General features: G+C 31.5%; 1 protein-coding gene and 1 pseudogene across 2 annotated transcripts; one reads left to right on the top strand and one right to left on the bottom strand.

Annotated features, from left to right (window-relative positions):
• Positions 1-1,198: 1,198 nt before the first annotated feature.
• LOC123202973 lies at positions 1,199-2,939 on the bottom strand (annotated as a pseudogene).
• Positions 2,940-13,114: 10,175 nt separating this feature from the next.
• On the top strand, positions 13,115-18,034 carry LOC123203541 (phosphoglycerate mutase-like protein 1). 2 transcript variants are annotated; one of them, XM_044619939.1, is made up of 11 exons: positions 13,115-13,672; positions 13,871-13,935; positions 14,028-14,135; positions 14,476-14,555; positions 14,656-14,818; positions 15,629-15,703; positions 15,854-15,942; positions 16,517-16,636; positions 17,112-17,156; positions 17,262-17,417; positions 17,729-18,034. In XM_044619939.1, the coding sequence occupies exons 1-10, from the start codon at positions 13,477-13,479 to the stop codon at positions 17,374-17,376; spliced, it is 1,056 nt and encodes a 351-aa protein (XP_044475874.1). In that variant the 5' UTR covers positions 13,115-13,476; the 3' UTR covers positions 17,377-17,417; positions 17,729-18,034. The 2 variants fall into 2 exon arrangements, with proteins under 2 accessions (XP_044475874.1, XP_044475873.1); XM_044619938.1 differs by lacking the exon at positions 17,729-18,034 and having other exon boundaries at positions 17,262-17,680.
• Positions 18,035-18,491: the final 457 nt, after the last annotated feature.

The raw sequence follows: 18,491 nt of genomic DNA, 5'->3' as shown, positions 1-18,491 counted from the left end.
AATTTTCTAATATAAGATAACATTAATTATAGTTTGATGTAATAAAATTGAATAATTGGATAGTCTAATGAAAGTTTATAAATGAGTTTGATATGATCATTTAAGATTGTCCAATAGAGTTCATGGATTATGATATGGGTGAATGATTCAGAGTGAGTTTACGATTAGAGTTTTTGGACATTTAATTGAAATGTTCAATAATGTTGCGACAGTTTTATCTATTAAAGTCATCATTTAACAAAGATATAAGAAAAAGAATACTGATTATTGCAACCTAGGTTAATTTCAGAAGTTTACGGTTCCAAAAGATAGACTCGATCAAATATTTTTATAAGGATTATATTTAATTCAGTATTTTATAATTTGTGAAAACCTTGCTGTAGAGTGATTTTATTTAGTACATGTAAATTTAATATTACATTGCCAGCTTTTTAAAACATTGATTCAAAGTTTGTTGCTTTCCAAAAAGGTTTGCCCCTTCTTGGGCAATATCAAAAGATTCTTTAGGATTGGCAATGGCAAAGTGAGTTCAGAGCCATCTCAAAACCAAAAAGACCTCCCCCAAAAAAAGGGCGTAAATAAGCGATCAAAAGCAATGAAAGACAAGACAGACTAAATTAACAATTAGAACAAAAGCCAGTAATTACATTATATTTTTACTTATGTTTCCTATCAATTCATTGTTTTTGTTTTGTTCATAAGTTTGGGTGCTATCTTACATCCACAAGTTCTACGTCTATGCTAGTTAAATCATATATCGTATTCCTGTGTTTTTATTAAGCCAGCCTGAGACATCTCTATTGCCAATGTTTCGAATTGGGAAGATAATGAGAAACAAAATATAAACAAAAAAATTATAGAAAAGGGATGCAATGAACATAATTTGATATCTAGCTTATGGTGAACAGGCAGCAAACAAAAAATTTCTACCTGTTACAATGTTGTTGATGTTACTTAACCTTATTGATAATACATGCAGCCTTGGCTCCATCTCTTTCGAGATGTCAAATCCAGATTTTGATATGAAATTTGTATATTCAAGCCCGTGAATGTGAAATGAAAGAACTAGCTATTTCTGTTTCTAAAGTACCATAATTATTGGGGTTTTTTTTTTTTTTTTTTCTAATGTCTTTGTTCCAGTCCATCTCAACTCTGTTTTGATTGAATTAGGAAATAATCAGACTGTGTTTTGGTAAACTTCAGTGGCAAAAGCTTCCATTAATAATCTGAAAAACATTCCCTTGAAACCAAATTAATGGGAAGTTCTTATTGAACTATAGTTAAACTGATATGTTGAAAATCAATTAAAGTATGAAAAAAGCCTCAATGAAATTACAGAGATTAGACAACCCATCTCTAAAATTTCACCATGAAAGTTGCTCTTTTCTTCTTCCTTATTTCCTACAGACATCTTCCTCCGTAACCGGCATTCCTAAATAATGCCTGCTTTATGTCTTCAGGGCTTATTACCCCTCTCTGCTCCGTTTCCTATCTCATCAAAACAATGATATAAATTACACATTGCTCTAATTCGAATTGATTTGGAACAAGTTAAGATTTGAACCAGTACCTCTGAGCAGGAAGCTTGGACTGAAAAGTCATTAAAGCAGCTGATAACACACTGTTCAATCTCAAGGCCTAGAGCTTCCAATGTTGTTACAGTTGATAACAACAATCCTGGCTTCCCCCCACAGCAAATCTCAATTCGGGTATCCATATTTCTTCTTTCCACGCCAAACTGCAGCCCCAACATGCAGGGTATCCAAATTTAAAATCTATCTCAATTGAAGTTCTTATTTAAGAGTGTTGCAGGGTCAAAATACCTTTGGTGTATTTCTCACTATACTTTCACTGGGCTTCAAATCCTTACAAATGCCCACCGTCTCCATTTGATTTGAATCTTCTCCAATCTCTTGTTGCAAGTTATTGATTTTCTCAAGGAGCTCTTTCATGTAGTCTATGGTATCTCCAAGTATAGATGTCCTGTCCATCTATCAAAAGACCAAAAAGAATACATAAATGAAAAATTATACTTTATTTAATCCAACCAGGAATGGAGTTGATTTAGGTACCTTGCTTATTTTGGGAACTATCGATCTCAGCATTGAAAGGCGGTCATTTAAGCGCTTCCTCCGCCTTCTCTCGGCCATTAGATTTTTTGAAGGCTGGCGGCCGTCCATCTTCTTACTTCTATTCTTTCCTTCCAGACAAGTTCCCACGTTGAAAACTGGGATTTCAGGAGACTCATGATGAATACGCTCAACTTTGCAAGAAGAAGACTGCATCTCGAGATTTTGAAAATTTCCCACAAGTTCATCGTCCATTGTGGACAATGGGAAGTCTTCTTGAATCGGAAATGGCGGTGTATCAAGAGTGTTCATTGATGAATCGGTAAGCTGTGTTGCCGACAATTCATCACCGAACGGACAATACACTCCATTGAAGTTGCAGTTGAAGTTGAAGTTGAAGTTGAAGTCTTGTTCCAGTGGCGTAGAGGAAGCTTGATGATAATAAGAATTTGGAAGAACGGTGGCTGGGTTTTGATCATTGCAACCACAACTCCAATTACCAGAGAAGCTTCCATCCATATCTGTATGGATGGCCTCCCAAGTTCTCTCTTCTCAGAGCTGATAATTCCTCTAAGAAGAAATCTTGTTCACTAATCTCCATAACTTCCCTCACTAAATGCCTTGAGAAGATGAAGTTGCACCAAGCTGAAGAATATATAGGTAAAGCAATGAAAGGTTGTTGATTAATTAATTACAGTTGTGTGTGTGTATATATATATATATATAGAGCACTTTGTGCCTAATAAGATGGAAATGGAATCTGCTTTTTTCTTTAAACTTATCCGTGGGGTGTGATTTTGTGTCTTTTTCACCGAAATCTCTGCAATCAAACAAACTAAATATTTAGTTGTTGTTCATACTGAAATTTTTGACCTCATAAACCCTGTCAGGTTCTTTGTACGCTCAAGCTTTCTGCAATTATATTATTTCCCATTCAACCATTTCACACATCTCTTTCTCTCTCTCACTGAAAATTTTGCTGAGTTGGGTCCCATGCCATATCTCTCTGCCTCAAGAATTTGGCTTACTCGACGATTTCAAACGAGTTGGTGGGCCTCTTTTGTTCTTTACTCAACTTTTCTTCTTTACTGAACTTTCCATCTGTCCAATTCCGGTGTTGTTTTCCTTTAATTCTATCAACTATAAAACTTAATTTATATATTTAGATTTTATTATAAGGACAGTACTATCTTGCTATCTTATCATCCTAATTTAGCATTTGTGCTTCTTCTTTGGGCAAACATGATGATGAGCATGCAAATACCATTCTCCATTCTCATTATTAATTAATATGGCAATTAGCTAGGGTTTTTATAGTCTATTAAGAATTATCCTGAAACATTTGGCCTAACCTAACTGTTTTTTTTTAACTTAAATTGATCACATTAAACAAATAAAATTTTAAATTTAAAAAATCAAATCTCACAACTAATAAAATAAGTAAATCAAAATTTTAATTTTAAAATAACATATTTTGTTTTTTGGTCACGGTTTGAATCTTTCTCCAACTTGGTTGATTGTAGACTTAATAAAAAAAAACTGCAATTTGCTGGCGGTGGCAGGCGACATTGAACCCCATCAAAATCGGAGTACAGTTTGACTCTTCAGTTCACAATTTATGACTCTCATGTTGTATTAATTGGAAGATAGACCAGACCTGCTCTGTCAAATTTATCTCAGAGAGAGTAGTAGACGTAAAAAGTATTATTGTCTTGCCCCAAGAATAACAAAAATAAATAAATAAATAAATAAATGGTGTTTCAAGTATAAATAAAATAAAATAAACGGATAATTTATGTAAAAATAAAATTATAAATTTTATAATTACATTTATAATTATTGAATAAAATAAATCAAGAATTTAATATTTTATTAAAAAAATTAAACACTTGGGGTGCTCAGGATTCTGAATTTAACCCAACTGCAGCAATTAAGTTGAGAATAAAGCACAAACAAGGAAGGAAAGGTTTCGGGAACAATGATTTGGTGCAATTTTCAAACATAAAAGTTTAGAAATTTCTAGAAACTAAATCATTTAGTGAAAACTTCAATCATAAAGGTTTCGGAAATTTCACATTCTTGTTAATTATATATTATGATTACCAACGTCCCCTAGCAACCAAGTTGGGGGCCAAATTTTTATGTACAAAAATAATTAAGTATATGAACGAACAATAATTGTTAAAAATTATTTTTTCACTTTAATAATAATTAATTATAGAATAATATTATGTATATCTATTTTAGGTACACAAATATATACACTCATATGTGTCATCATATGATTGATTATTGTTTTATCCTTAATTCAAAATCATCTAATCACATGATGATACATATAAATCTGTACACATTTATATACTCAAAGTAGAGACACATAATTTTATTGTTAATTATACGTCATGAAACTATATCACCCTCAAGATAAATTAGATATATGTCAAAAAGGTAATTGGTAAAAAATAATTCTCCATTCACATTTTAATTTCAGTTTACAGTTGGAGGGAAGCCTTAAAAATACACCAATCGAGTAATAATATAAATATATATTTTTGAATATATAAATAAATATAAATATAATATATCATTATATAATTTATTTAATTAATAAAAACATGAATTATTCATATTCTCTTTTAATTCATGTTTTAAACATGTATTTTACATATTTTTTGTATTAAATGCATATTTTTACCATTTTCTTTTTTTATAAATTTTTTAAAATATGAAAATGTCTCTAATATTTTTAATTAATTCCCGTAATGACATAACTATATAAAACAGAAAAAACTAGATTTTTTGTCACCTAAATTTCTAATCTCTTTGTTAATTTTTTATGATGATTGAATTTTGATTATATATTATATTATATTTGCTTTAATAATCAGTTAGATACTTTATATTTGAATTGTTTACCGAAAGATCTATAAAAAAGTGTTAAAATTATGTTTGATATTGCCATATTTTTAGAATCATACTATTAATAACGTATCATATTAAACTCGTATATATATATTCTATACGTTTTATATTTTTACTGTATTCAAATTTTATGACTATTTTTTTATAAATGTATTTTATATTATTTATCATATTATATTTATATATATTTTATATTTTTTTAAATTTACTAACTATAATAATTAAATATTAATTTATATTTAATTCAAAACTTATATAATTATTTAATAATATATATTAAACATATATTTATCCACATGCTAATAATTTTATTGGAAATAATAAATAGTAATGTTCTGTAGCAACATAAGAACCGAAGTGTGTTTTGATTGGATGAGGTGGGAGAGTACGGAGTCTCATCAGTTTACGTGGCTTTCCCAGAGCTTTTCACGTGTCAAAGTTAATATATTATTATTATTATTATTATTATTATCAAAACAGCGAGTAAAGTTCAAAAAAACAACTTTGGGTTCTTACCACAATAATGTACTATTTAAGTAAACTAAGGCTACTAAGCTTAATTAATATTTTTAGTATTCACTTTATTTTTAAAGTTTAGATATGTTAAAATTGATAAAAAGGTAAATTTTATTCTTTAAATTTATAAATTTTATTTTCATTTTATATTAAATTATTTATAAAATTAGTAAAAATGAATATAAAACTCTGTAATAACAATATGTTTCACAAAAAATTACAATTCTTTTTATCAACCATAAGGTTAACAATTATAAACGCTTAAAATTACAAAAATGTACTAATGGGATTCCATTTCTTCTGTTGTAACCACTCTTATATCGTCATCAACCAACCTTTCAATTTTTCACAACTGTGGGGTTAGGTCTCGTGTTATTGTCACGTTTTCAATCCTATGCACAACTTTTCAACATCATTGCCCTTGGTTATCCTCAACTCGATTTGCATCTATCAAAAATCACTTAGATTTTTCGCTTCTCACTCAAATATATTGTTGACGAGATATGTTTTGATTGGATTTTGTTGTTTTCACTAACTTCAAGATGCCACCGTTTGTACAAACCCCAAATACATCCACCAAATTCATTAACTCTTGATTGTTTTCTAGTAACCAAAAAACGATAAAGGAGAATAACATTAAAAATGTGAAAATATAAAAGAAAAAAGAAAATCATAAAGTAGTTAGAATGAAAATATAATTTATTTGTATGAGATAACAACACTTGACAGTACTGAACTATCACATATTTTCATACTTTGAAAATTTTTAATTGAAGGACCAAATATTATTTTTTTCGCATAAAAACGAGTTTAATCTCTAATGTCATTAAATAAATAATGTGAGTTTTTATTTCAATTTAAAAATAATAGTAAGGGCAAATTTAGAACTGGCATAGATAATTTTTTATTGATCAAACTTCATTTATTTATTTTTATAAAAGGAATTAAACTTTTGAATTTTCTTATTAAAAGACTAAACTTATATTCTATTAACAAAAATAGCCCTAACCTCTAATTTTTCATTATGTCTTTATTGATTTCATAATTAATTATGATGTGTTCAGATTGATAGTCTAAGTGAAAGAAGATTATAATTATATTTTTAAATTATTTAAATCACAATCCAAAAGTTATTATTATTAGTCTTTTTTTGAATTATTAGATTATTACTTAAATTTAATGAACCTTTTAGATTTCTAATCCAAAAGCAAAAGTATTAGACATATTATATATTTTAGCACAAATAACCAATTTTTTAGATTTAATAAAATTATATTTATACATTTTTAATATATAATTTAAATACATAGACGATGTGTCATCATTTAATTTGATGATTTTGAATTAAATATAAAGTAATATCTAATCATAAGATGATACAATATCTTTGTATTTAAATTTATGTACCAAAACTCTGTATATATAACATCACTCTTTTATATTGATCTATCAAAAAATCGTAATTGGATTATAATTCTTCGTAATCTAATAATCAAAAGTGATGTCAAACATACATAAAACGAGTATTACATAATTAATTATTCCTATAATCATTATCCAATAATTATAAATTGTGCTAAACGGACACATTATCTGTAGACAAACCTTTTAATCCAAAATTTACTACTCATAGTTTTAGTGAAGATAAATTTTTACGAGAAGTAACAAATGCAATAGTTGTAATACTTTATACTCTTCGTTTCGTTATCAATGCTTTCTTCTATATATTTATTAATTATCATTTGTTCACACACCTATTTAATCTACGATCTTAACTTCTAAACCCTAAACTCTATTATTAATTATTAATTTATTATATTGCTTATCATCTTAGTTGAAACGCTGAAATTTCACAACTAAGCTAGGATATAGATGACCCATTTGCATAACATCATTGCAATCTTATATTCAAATGACTGTTCAATGATTGTTTGCATCATCTCATTGCATGATAGGCATAATTAATAATATATTTAGTACCCACGTATACACAGACAAATTTATGAAGGTACAAAAAATAATATTATATTTATTTATTTAAAATATATTTATATAATTATGTAATTAATTAGTATATTATTTTTAATTTAAAATTATTTAATTATACAATAATATATATATAATTATTTATATATTCAAAATACAAATAAAAACGTACTGTTGCTGTACGTATCTAACTAGGAAAAAACAAAGAAGACAGATGGATGAATAGTAAGTGAAATGCGATTAATATAGTTTGCATTTAGAAGAGACAATTGACAATATATAAATATTGTGTATGATAATGACACGACCACCACGGGAAGCAAAGGCAAAGTAGGGAAATGGTGGTGTGAGAAAACCGTGGGCCGTTTCTCCCTACCACCCCGACACAAAGCGGTTTTTGCAAACCCTACTTTCACAGTTTATCTTTCATATACAGGTTGACAGCCCACAGTATCTTTTTAGGGTTTGAACGTCTTCCTCAAAACCACTCTTTCTCTAATTTTGTCTTCTATTATTTTGTTTGTTTGTGCCATCAAGAACCAGAATAGAGGGGCCAATAGGTGCAGTGTTACATTATTCAAACAGCTGCCTTTGTTGTTGGATCATTAGATCGTCTTTTTTCCATCTTTTAGAAATGGCTTCCTCGTGTGTGTGGATGTTTTGGGTTTGGATTAGCATTATTTCTAAGAAAGAAAGAAAAAGAGGGGTAATACTTTCTTCTCTCGTAAAGGCCGGTAATTATATTTCGGTATTGGCATTTTGTATACTTCTTTAGTTCCAGGAAAAAAAAAAACGTAAGCATTATTAGAGGCTTAAAAAGTCATGCCCTTCACGAGTCTTTTCTTCTCGGAGGACAACTAGGGCAACCCTACACATCACAACCACTGGTCAAAAGATGTGTGAAAGTCTATCTCGGAAGATGTGTGAAAATCTATCTCAATATTCTTGAATGGCAAAGGAGGGCAATAGAGGGTATGAATTCATATTTATCTTAAACGATATTTTTAATTGAATTCTTAACTTACTGGTTTTTGTATCTTGCAATTAAGGTGGAGCTTGTAAAGTTAACAGGTTACAAATCTAACACTTGGATTTGAATATTAAACTACTTAAAACCATAAAAATGGTTCACCAAATCGGTGCATTCTTTTTCAGGGGTGTCCTGTCTGGCAAAATTCATCAGGTTGAATAAAATGCAGTAAAATGTTGAATTTGTCGTCGACAAGAATTGGGTTTCTACTCTATCATATATAGTGCTTGATGACAAATTTAGATGCATGCAAGTGCTCCCATTATCAGTTGTCAATTCACACAAATTAATTGGAGTACTTCCTTGTCATCTAGGGTGGTTACTGGGTTAGTAAGTTTTTGTATTTTGCTGAGAAATCTCCATTTGTGGGGGCGGATTCGGCACGCTAATGCTGAAAAATCGCAACATATGAAATCAGTTGAATCTAGCCAATAAGAGTGGGGGCATGGTGACGTAGAAGATTAAAACGGCATTCTAGGCTCCAAATGTGATACAATATCTATATGTGTGTGTGTGTGTGTGTGTATTTTACATGTCTCTCGCTTGATAATCAACTGCCATAGTCTGGCTTATATATTTTTCTTTGCTCAACTCGTGATAAAGAAGCACTACTTTATATTAAAGCCAAACCATGCATAATTAATTTATTGAACACGAATCTTTGGTCGGGCATTGGATTATTATTTCATCAGCTCCATGTTATTTCATGCCAAAACAAATCAAATCATCTTTCAAATAGAGATGACAATTTACTCTACAAAATTGTCTTAAGCCCACCTCTCTTTGAGAAGGGAGAAGATTTTTTGATAAAGATAGAGATAAAGACAAAAATAATTAAAATTCATGTAGTCAGAACATAAATATATTTTTAACTCATCATCTCTTTTATATATTTTCTAAACATTTTTAAATTAAATTATTAATTTTAAATAATTACAAATATGACTTAACACGTAATAAATATTTCATCATTAGTGAGGATGGAATTAAGGGAAATGTATAGAGAATTTTCTTGTAGGGATGAAGAGAAGAAAATGAGAGAAAATAAAGATTCTTCGTCATCCTTGTATCAAGAATAGGAATTTTTTTTTTTTTTGTGAAAACAGAGATAAGGACATGAATTAAGATATTCGACTCTTATCTTTCTCGTTATCATCTTTAATTACTTCCAAAGTCAAGGCACTGATGGTCTTTGAAGAACCTTTTTAGAAACTCAATTGGTATTTAGATAATCATATTGTTCCATAAACTAAGATTCTTTCAAGGCCAGTCATGGTTTCCTCAAATATAAATGAAGACCCACAAGTTTCAACAACCATATTTATGAATTCAAATTATAATATAACCAAAAGGATCTTCTAATGAAAATTTGTACAAAATTGAGCGACTTAGTGTTTGGTAGTCACGCAACAATCAAATCCAACGTTTGTCCTTTGGAAGATTGAAAGCTCATGATGTTTAAAAAATTATAATTTGTTTCTTGATTCTTCTACGTTTATACAACAAGAGAATTATTTTGTTTCATTAATAACAATCTTGACCATATATAATATATAGTTTCTTCAAGATTACCCGGTTGCTTTTTTACAAGAACAACTGGCTGCTACGAGTTTGAAAAAAGCTATCTACCTATTTATATTTAATAGAAGGTTGAAAAAATCAATTCAGGAATTTGGTTTCTTGTTATATGAATTTTATTCACCTCTTACTTTTTCAATCGGTACGTTGGTGTCACTGAATGCCAGTCAAGTAAGGGTAGTGACCTTTATACAGAAACAAACCTAAAAAATCATTTATATGATTGCAAGTTGGATCATTGATTTGATTGTGATTTATATTTTATTATGGAAGCATAGATTTATCCATGCACGGTTAATTGTTTATTCTGCCGACCCAAATTAACTTGTGGAAGTTCATGAAAGGCATTCTCGATTCTCCTAATTAGTTGGAAAGTATCAAGTTGCGGTTGACAGGAAATTTTAGGCCGGAGAATTTTGTTTACCTATAGAGAATTAGAGTTGGATTCGAATCAAATTTGTTTGAGATCGAATGAGTCTAAAATAAGTTCAACTCAAGTGAGCTCGAACTTGAGAATTAAATATTTTTGAATTTGAGTTTAAGCTAAACTCAAACAAGTTTAACTCAAGCGAGTTTGAATTTGAGAGTTAAACATTTTTTGGTAGAACTCAAATTCGAGTTTTAGAGTATTCGACTCCTCAAGATTGTGAGCCTAAAAAAATTCGATCCAAATTGACTAAAACCACATCGTTCAACTAACATACATAAAAACAATAGTATTTTAGTATCGAATTGAGGTTTAAACTCAAACCGAGTTTAAACACTTTTGAGATGAACTTTGCGAATTCGAGTTCGAGTTCAAATTTAGTTTCACTCAAGGGCTCGGCTCAAACCCAACTTTATTGAGGACAATAAAAATTTATAGAGTCTTTCTAATACAGACTGAATATTTCTAGCAGTATAAACACATCGGCGAATCAAATCCATTAATTATTAGGCATGAACTAGACACCATCTAGAACTTAAAAACATAAAACATTTTTTTAGCAATAAAGTTAGCTTGAGGATTTATGCATGGTGTCAGAATTACGTAAAAAAATGATAATAAAAAAGATTCGCCTGTGCTTGAAAGCATTTTGTCGGCATTAGCTGCTAACCCAAAACTGTGATTTGTGTTTCATTATCATTTCGCTTTCATGGAGAGTGAAAGGTGGGGAAGGGGGAATAAAGGACGGTTGATAAAGTTTGCTGCATTCATTGTACATGTTTACTGGTAAGTAATTGAAAGACTATGCAGAAATTTAAGCATTAACTGCATTCTCATGTACAATTTAGTGCTGGCTGTTCATCGCCCTGAGTTAGAGGGAAGTTGCAGGACAGATGGATGATTTATCAACTAATAAAAATGCTTTCTCTGTGACTGTGACTTCACCATTGAATATCTCCATATAAACCAGACAAGAGACCAGCAAAAACAGTGGGCGCGCACACAGATATGTAGATACAACCCTTTACAACTACTTCCTGGTTATATTAATTGACCATCTTATGCATCAGTAAAGACAAAACAACTGAATTTTTTCGATAATTGAAAAAAAATCTCTAATCACGGTTGCCCATTTCTTGACAAGAACAATGTCTTAATCAGGAAGACGAGACACCGAGGCCCTATTTTCCTTTTAACTATTCCCTTATCTGACGTTAATATACATGAGCTATTTAGCAATACTCTTTTGGTGGCCCAGCCCAACGCTTTCTAGGCTGAGTACTTGGCATCCTTCATCCAGTTTGGGCTTCATCTTGGGTTTGGGTTTCGTTTTGGCCTTGAGTCTTAATATTCATACCTTCAGTCCGCCAATTAAAATACTAAAAGGAAAATTTTATCTCAGTTTTGATTTAATTAATCATTCATGATACAATTATGGCTAAAAGACTTATTCCATAGCCAAACTTTCACTTGCGAAATTTTAAAAATTCAAATATCCTTCGTTAATTATTAAAAATTAATAAAACTTGTTAATATTAAGGATATAATTATCATTTAATCAATAATATTAAAAAAATAATATTTTATTTTATTTTTCCCCCTTAATTTTAAAAACTCACATTTTACAGCCAATTTAAGTTTTAAAAAATTATATTTTTCTCTTAAGGTTTTTATTTTCTTTCTTCTTCAATGATCATCTTCGTCCTCAACTGACAACCTATATTATTTTTTCGTTGGTGCTCTCTCTCGCTCTTGAAGTTAGATGAATGTGTCTTGACTAGAGTGGTTAGAAGTCGAGTTTGGATTAGTGAAGAAATCATGGTGAAACAAAGGAAAGCTTGCGTGAAGGGACGACTAGAGTAGAAGAAATACGACAAGGAGTAAGAGGTGTCACAACCGCATTAGAGGGAAGGGAAGCTGCTTAAGAGAAAGACTTGGCTGACGAGACTTAGTCTTGACCTAAAAAGGGAGCTAGAGACGGGAAGAAGGACACTGAAAAGTGATTGACAAGAGAATTGCAAGCATCAAGGGTGAAAGGTAAAGTTTCAACAATTTAAGGGGGGTACCTACAAGAGTTCAAGTGGAAAAGTATGAAACCCTAAAAACTTAGAGAAAAGTCAATTTTGTAAACTAAAAAAAAATTGGGACTTGGGAAAAAAAAGACAATTTTTGAACTTGAATGGTACAAGAAAATATTAATTGTTAGTATTTTTTAATATTATTTATTAAATGATAATTAAATCTTTAATACTAATGGATTTTATTAACTTTAACAACCGACAAATAGAAGTAAATCTTTGGTATAAATAAGTCTTTTGGCTTACCATTAATGTTTTTAATAATCTCTCTATTTTAACCTTAGGCTGAGCAAGAAACGGCATTATCAAAGAATTTATCTTATTTTACTATGATATTATTCTTAAACATAATGAACATCAATTCCCTTTTTCGGAATAAACCTAACCTTGAGTTGCTTTACAATACATTGAACCTGCCAGCTTAATCAATTCCAGATTATTATAATTTACTGACAATAATATAAAAAAGCATGAGAAAGAAAGCTTTCTAGTTTTTATTTGAGAGAGAGGCCAATCATCTCATAATCTTCTGTATAATACTAATAAGAGTTGCCATCTCATGTACACAAGTCAAATTTTACCTCCCTCGATCTTTCGGTCTTCCTGTTTGAGTGCTTAAAAGTTGGAAGTTAAATCATAAAAAAGAGCAAAAATTAGAGACGAAAATGAAGATGCCAAGTGGGTGGTGATTGTCCAGTCAAAAGGGCTTGAGTAGGAAGTACGCATAAATTATGGCTTCGAGTTTGGTATATATTCCCAGCAGCCAAGATGCCAATGAAGCCAACCAAGAAAAACTCTTCTTCACGATTTCCCAGGGACCCGAGTTATAAGAAACTTCCACACTCCGCGGACATCATCAGGATTTAAGCCATGACGATGTTACTATATTCTTTCCCTAATTATTTTAGTTGCTCTTTTATCCCTGCTTCTACTTTTTCAGCCCTTCAAGTTTTCACCCCTTCTCCCTCTTCACTGCATCAAAAACACAGCTTCTCTTGTTTTAAAATTGCCCCTTCCTCTCTTGTTCGTAACAGGGTTCCTGTTGTTTGTTTCTCATCTCTTCAAGGTGTAGTCTTTCTTATCCAATCTCTTTATCTTATCTTAGAATTATCAAATGTGATGATTTTGCTTAGGCCAGATCTTGAAGTGTTGATTGTCATATTTGCATTTATCTGAGTTCTTTGGCCAGTTTTCCACACACTTGATGCTATTATTTTAGTTCTGTTAGTTTGTAATCTTGAAATCCAATTACATTTGAACGCAGACGATATGGGTTCCACCACTGGCACGAGTCTGTACCCATCTCACCGATGTAAAACTATTCACCTGGTTTGTGTCAAGATTTTATTTTTTTTCCCTTTGAATATTGTAGAGATTTACAATTTGAGAAGACTTATGGTATTGTAAAATTCTGCAAGTAGGTGAGGCATGCTCAGGGTGTTCACAATGTGGCAGGGGAAAAGGACCCTCATGCTTACCTGTCTTATGATTATTTTGATGCACACCTTACCCCACTCGGCTGGCAGCAGGTAATCACCGCTTAAATTTTGTTTCATTATCAATTTAGTTCCCATGATCTTTTCATGTGTTTTTAATGTAATAAAAACTAGAATTTATTTCATAATGATTTTCTGTTAGGACCATGATAATTCTGCATTTGTTTCGCTTGAGCAAGAAAGAGAATCTTTAGCTTGAAATGTTTCTGAATTTTGGTACTATTCAGATGGCATTTTTTTGTTGTTGCGACCTTTTTTGGAATATTTATCAGAAAGTTGCCTTTAGAATTTATTCCGTTATGTTGTGATGTATATTATACAATGCCTTTAGTGAAGAACAATGATTTAGAATGATACCTCGGTATTTTTCCAGGTGGAAAAGTTGCACAAGCATGTTCATGAAACTGGACTTTCTAAAAGAATCGAGTTGGTCATCACTTCCCCTCTATTAAGGTATTATTTGTGAAAGAACTAGATTGCTGCTTGCATACTGTTCATCATTGTTTAAGCATTCTTGCATTTTCGCTCATGACTCCCATTATTTGAACTGCAGGACTATGCAAACAGCAGTAGGAGTCTTTGGTGGTGAAGGGTATGTAGATGGGATAGATGCACCTCCATTGATGGTGGAAAAAGCAGGGAACAGTAACCGTTCTGCAATCTCAAGTCTAAATTGCCGATCATTTATTGCAGTTGAGCTTTGTCGGGAACATTTGGTATGTAATATACATAGTGAAGGCTAGTCAGACAGAATACAACTTCCTTCTCTAACATGTTCATAGTCTGTTTACCTGAAAAAGAAATGAAAACAAAGAGACGGAAAGTAATAAACCAGCTCTTTATTTGGTAGAAGATCTTTAACTGTAAACTAATTTACTATTAAAAAACTAATTTCATGTAAATGTGCCACTATGCATTCTGACAATAAATATAGTTTTGGGCTAGCAGTTATAATATTACTGTATAAATGATTTGGCGCTCAGTCAATCTAAGTTGTATTAGCTTTTTTATTATATTCTGAATTCATGAACACTCCCAAATCTAGATTAGTAGGCCTAACAACATTTTGTTCCATTGATGAAGACTAGACTAAATTTCTAAATCATCCAAAATTTTGTCAAGGTTTCAGTACAACTTTTGTGCCTAAATGATTCAGGGCATGGCCTTGGTCCTGTGGTTTAGAAAGCAGACAAGGCTGACACCTAGATCCACACTCTACTTGATGTGATCACTTGGTGGTTTTTAAGATTGTGCAAATATTTCTGCAGCAGAGTTAATCATGGAGCACCATTGATTTCCTTGTTTCTATTTTTCAGAACTATCTAGTTTCAAAAGCTGTTTTGATTTCAAATCTAAATTTACCTGGGCCTGTATTTCAAAATTTTATGGAAGGAGAAATATTTGCTGTTAAGAATGAATTTGGATATTAGGGTTTCTAATTTTTGTTGATAGAATTTTTTTATAAATTAAAAAAGATTTGTTTCTAAATTTGTGTGTTTCTTTTCATGTTATTTCTTTCTCTTCAGGGAGTTCATCCATGTGATAAGCGAAGAAGCATCAGCGAGTATCGACCTCTTTTTCCTACTTTTGATTTTTCACTGGCAAGTAATTTATTGTGATCGGTTTTTGTGTTGTGGATTAGGTGTTATTAATGCCATACTTTTGAACTGTTGGTCATAAATTTGGAATCCATGTCACTTAGTGAGATTAACAGTTATTTCTTACCTTTTCCCTTCTTTCATCTATTTCAGATAGAAAATGATGAAGACATTTTGTGGACGGCTGACACTAGAGAGACAAATGAACATGTTGCAAAGAGGGGAATGGAGTTTATAAACTGGTGACTTCTCATTTTCCCTATTCAAATTTTATATGGTGACTATGGAATAGTGTGATTGCAGTCAGTAGGATTCCATCTGTTTAGTGAGATTCATCATAGGGTTTAACTTTTCACACTCTTGTCTATGCTTTTACAAAGACCAAAGATTTTTAGATGTTTTCCGGTAGTGGTTATGTTGTTGTTCCATGTAAATGAGGATCTCCATTGAGTTTTAGATTTCATACATGGCTCTGTTTTTTTTGGTAGGTCTCATACATGGCACTTTTTGATGTGTGCATTTATGCTTTGCTTTGTTATCATGTTGAATCGAACTGTAAGAATGGTGGAGAAACTTGTCATATTTCTCTGCCATTAATTTCAATATGAAAAAGGGAGTCTAGATGACTTCATTCTACCATTAGATTTATAAAGGCTCCCTTTTAAATTGATCCAGACTTGAAATGTTTCTTGGATCTTCCCCTAGTATTTGTTTCACCTATGAATAAGATGCATACGGACATGTAGTTCTGTGGCAAAAGTGGAGTCAGTTTAATCCCAACTATTTACTTGTTTTCGTTAATAAATTTTGATCCAGGCTGTGGACACGAAAAGAGAAGGAGATCGCAGTTGTTTCTCACAGTGGATTTTTGTATCATACCCTTAGTGCATTTGGAAATGATTGTCATCCATCTATAAAGAATGAAATTTGTAAACAGTAAGTGTTACCTCATACTTTTCAACTTCAATTGTTGGTGTATAGCTTTAACATGCTTACCATATCCTTGTTGAAGTCAAATTATAGATACGTAGAGGTTGTAGAGATTTTTGTTCACTGTTCAAAATTAGCTACTTTCTACTCTTTATGCCATTTTGCATATTCTTTGCATTGCTGGATCATTTCTTAGGACCAGAAGCAGAAGATCGTTTTCTTTAATCTTATTCTTTACCTGTCCTGGATTGAACACTGTCTAGTGCCTCATTCCTAGTTTTTTAATTCCTTGTAAACCTTCAGTCCTGGACACAGAAAAGTGATAATTTTGAATTAACTAAAAGTTCCAATCTCTATCAATCTATACTACTCCTCTGAGATAAAGTTTCTCCCTTAAGTTTTTGACAGTGGGTAGTAAATAAGTATTCGTTCGATTCAGCATGGATAACGTACTGATATGCTTTGCAATCTGTCACTGCAGCTTTGCTAATTGTGAGCTTCGCTCAATGGTTATTGTTGATAGAAGGTGAGCTTAATTAGAATAGAACTCAGGGAGAACTCTGTTTTCTAGCTTAGCCACAACTAGTGTCTCTTCTTAAATTGATTAATTATTTCTCTTTGTGTACTGCAGTATGTTGGGCTCAGACTCCGCAACAACAAACTTCCCCGGAAAGATTCCCAGCAGTCTCGATCTTCCTAGTGATGTTGCCAATGAGAAGCATCCGGATAAAGTAACACCTAACTAATTGTGCACTGGGCTTCCGTGATCAAGCAGGAATCAGATATGGTATAAAATAACTGCATAAGTGATTCGCCCAGAGTTTTACCTTATGCAAAATAAATTTGGTACCAAAATTTTCTTGATAAAGATTCTTTATTGGTTTAGGTCAAGAATTTAAAGCCTTAGTAGGGCGCCAATTCATTTTACGATGAACGAAACTGATTCATCAGCTACTTAAGAATGTTTTACTTCAAACCTGCCACTCTCAATTCAATGATGATTCATGTCAACTTGCATGGATTAGAAATAGCAAATTTCTGTATTAGCAACTAATGGTGCCAGGTTCTTTTTTGTCTTTTTTTTTTTCTAATGACCAGGAAACCTGGTCTAACTTTGTCGGACAAGTAAATCCGGGGTGCAGTGAACTAATGGTGCCAGGTTGCCAAGTGCTGGAACTGTACTAATTCAGAGTTATAATTCATAAAAGAAATGGATAAATCTGAACCCTTGACAAAGGAAATGGAGATAACTGCTTATCCTTTGGATGTAAATTGTATGGTTACCGATCTGTGTCAAAAGGTTTTTTTTTTTCGGAAAACGATAATATTGAGTAAAATATGCAAGTCTCATTTCAAATGATTTGAAGATAACATTTTAAAAGGAAAAACATTTTATTTTATGTATTTTCATGCAATTTAGAGATGATAACGGATTAAATAGAAGTCGAGTATTTTAATCATCGTTCTAATAGGAGAAATTTTTTCTTGTTCATGTCTAGTCCCTATCCTAGGAATGACATGTGAAGACTTACCTTGCAAGGAAAATTTCTTCCCGTCTCCTTTTCGTCCCTGCCTTTGTCCTCAATATGAGTTGGGTGGGGTTGAACACCTAACTAATTGTATAATGTAAGGGAGGGGATGGGTCAAGAGGGGACAAATTGGGTGTTTTCAATTATAGAGATTTTACTCATCCTTATTTTTATTTCTGTTTTTATCAAAAAAAATCCCTCTGCATTTCAAAAGAGGCAAGCCAATGATCAATTTCACAGCTGAATTATCATCCCTATTGCTTAATCTCCTATTTTTATGTAAGTGCCATAGTCAGAACAAAGTAAAGGCTACTCATTGAAAAATTCAGACT

Source organism: Mangifera indica, chromosome 19 (genome assembly GCF_011075055.1).
Source record: "Mangifera indica cultivar Alphonso chromosome 19, CATAS_Mindica_2.1, whole genome shotgun sequence".
In the NCBI taxonomy this organism is placed as follows: Eukaryota; Viridiplantae; Streptophyta; class Magnoliopsida; order Sapindales; family Anacardiaceae; genus Mangifera; species Mangifera indica.
The sequence above is the reverse complement of the archived record's forward strand: the minus strand, read 5'-3'. Positions and strand labels throughout refer to the sequence as shown.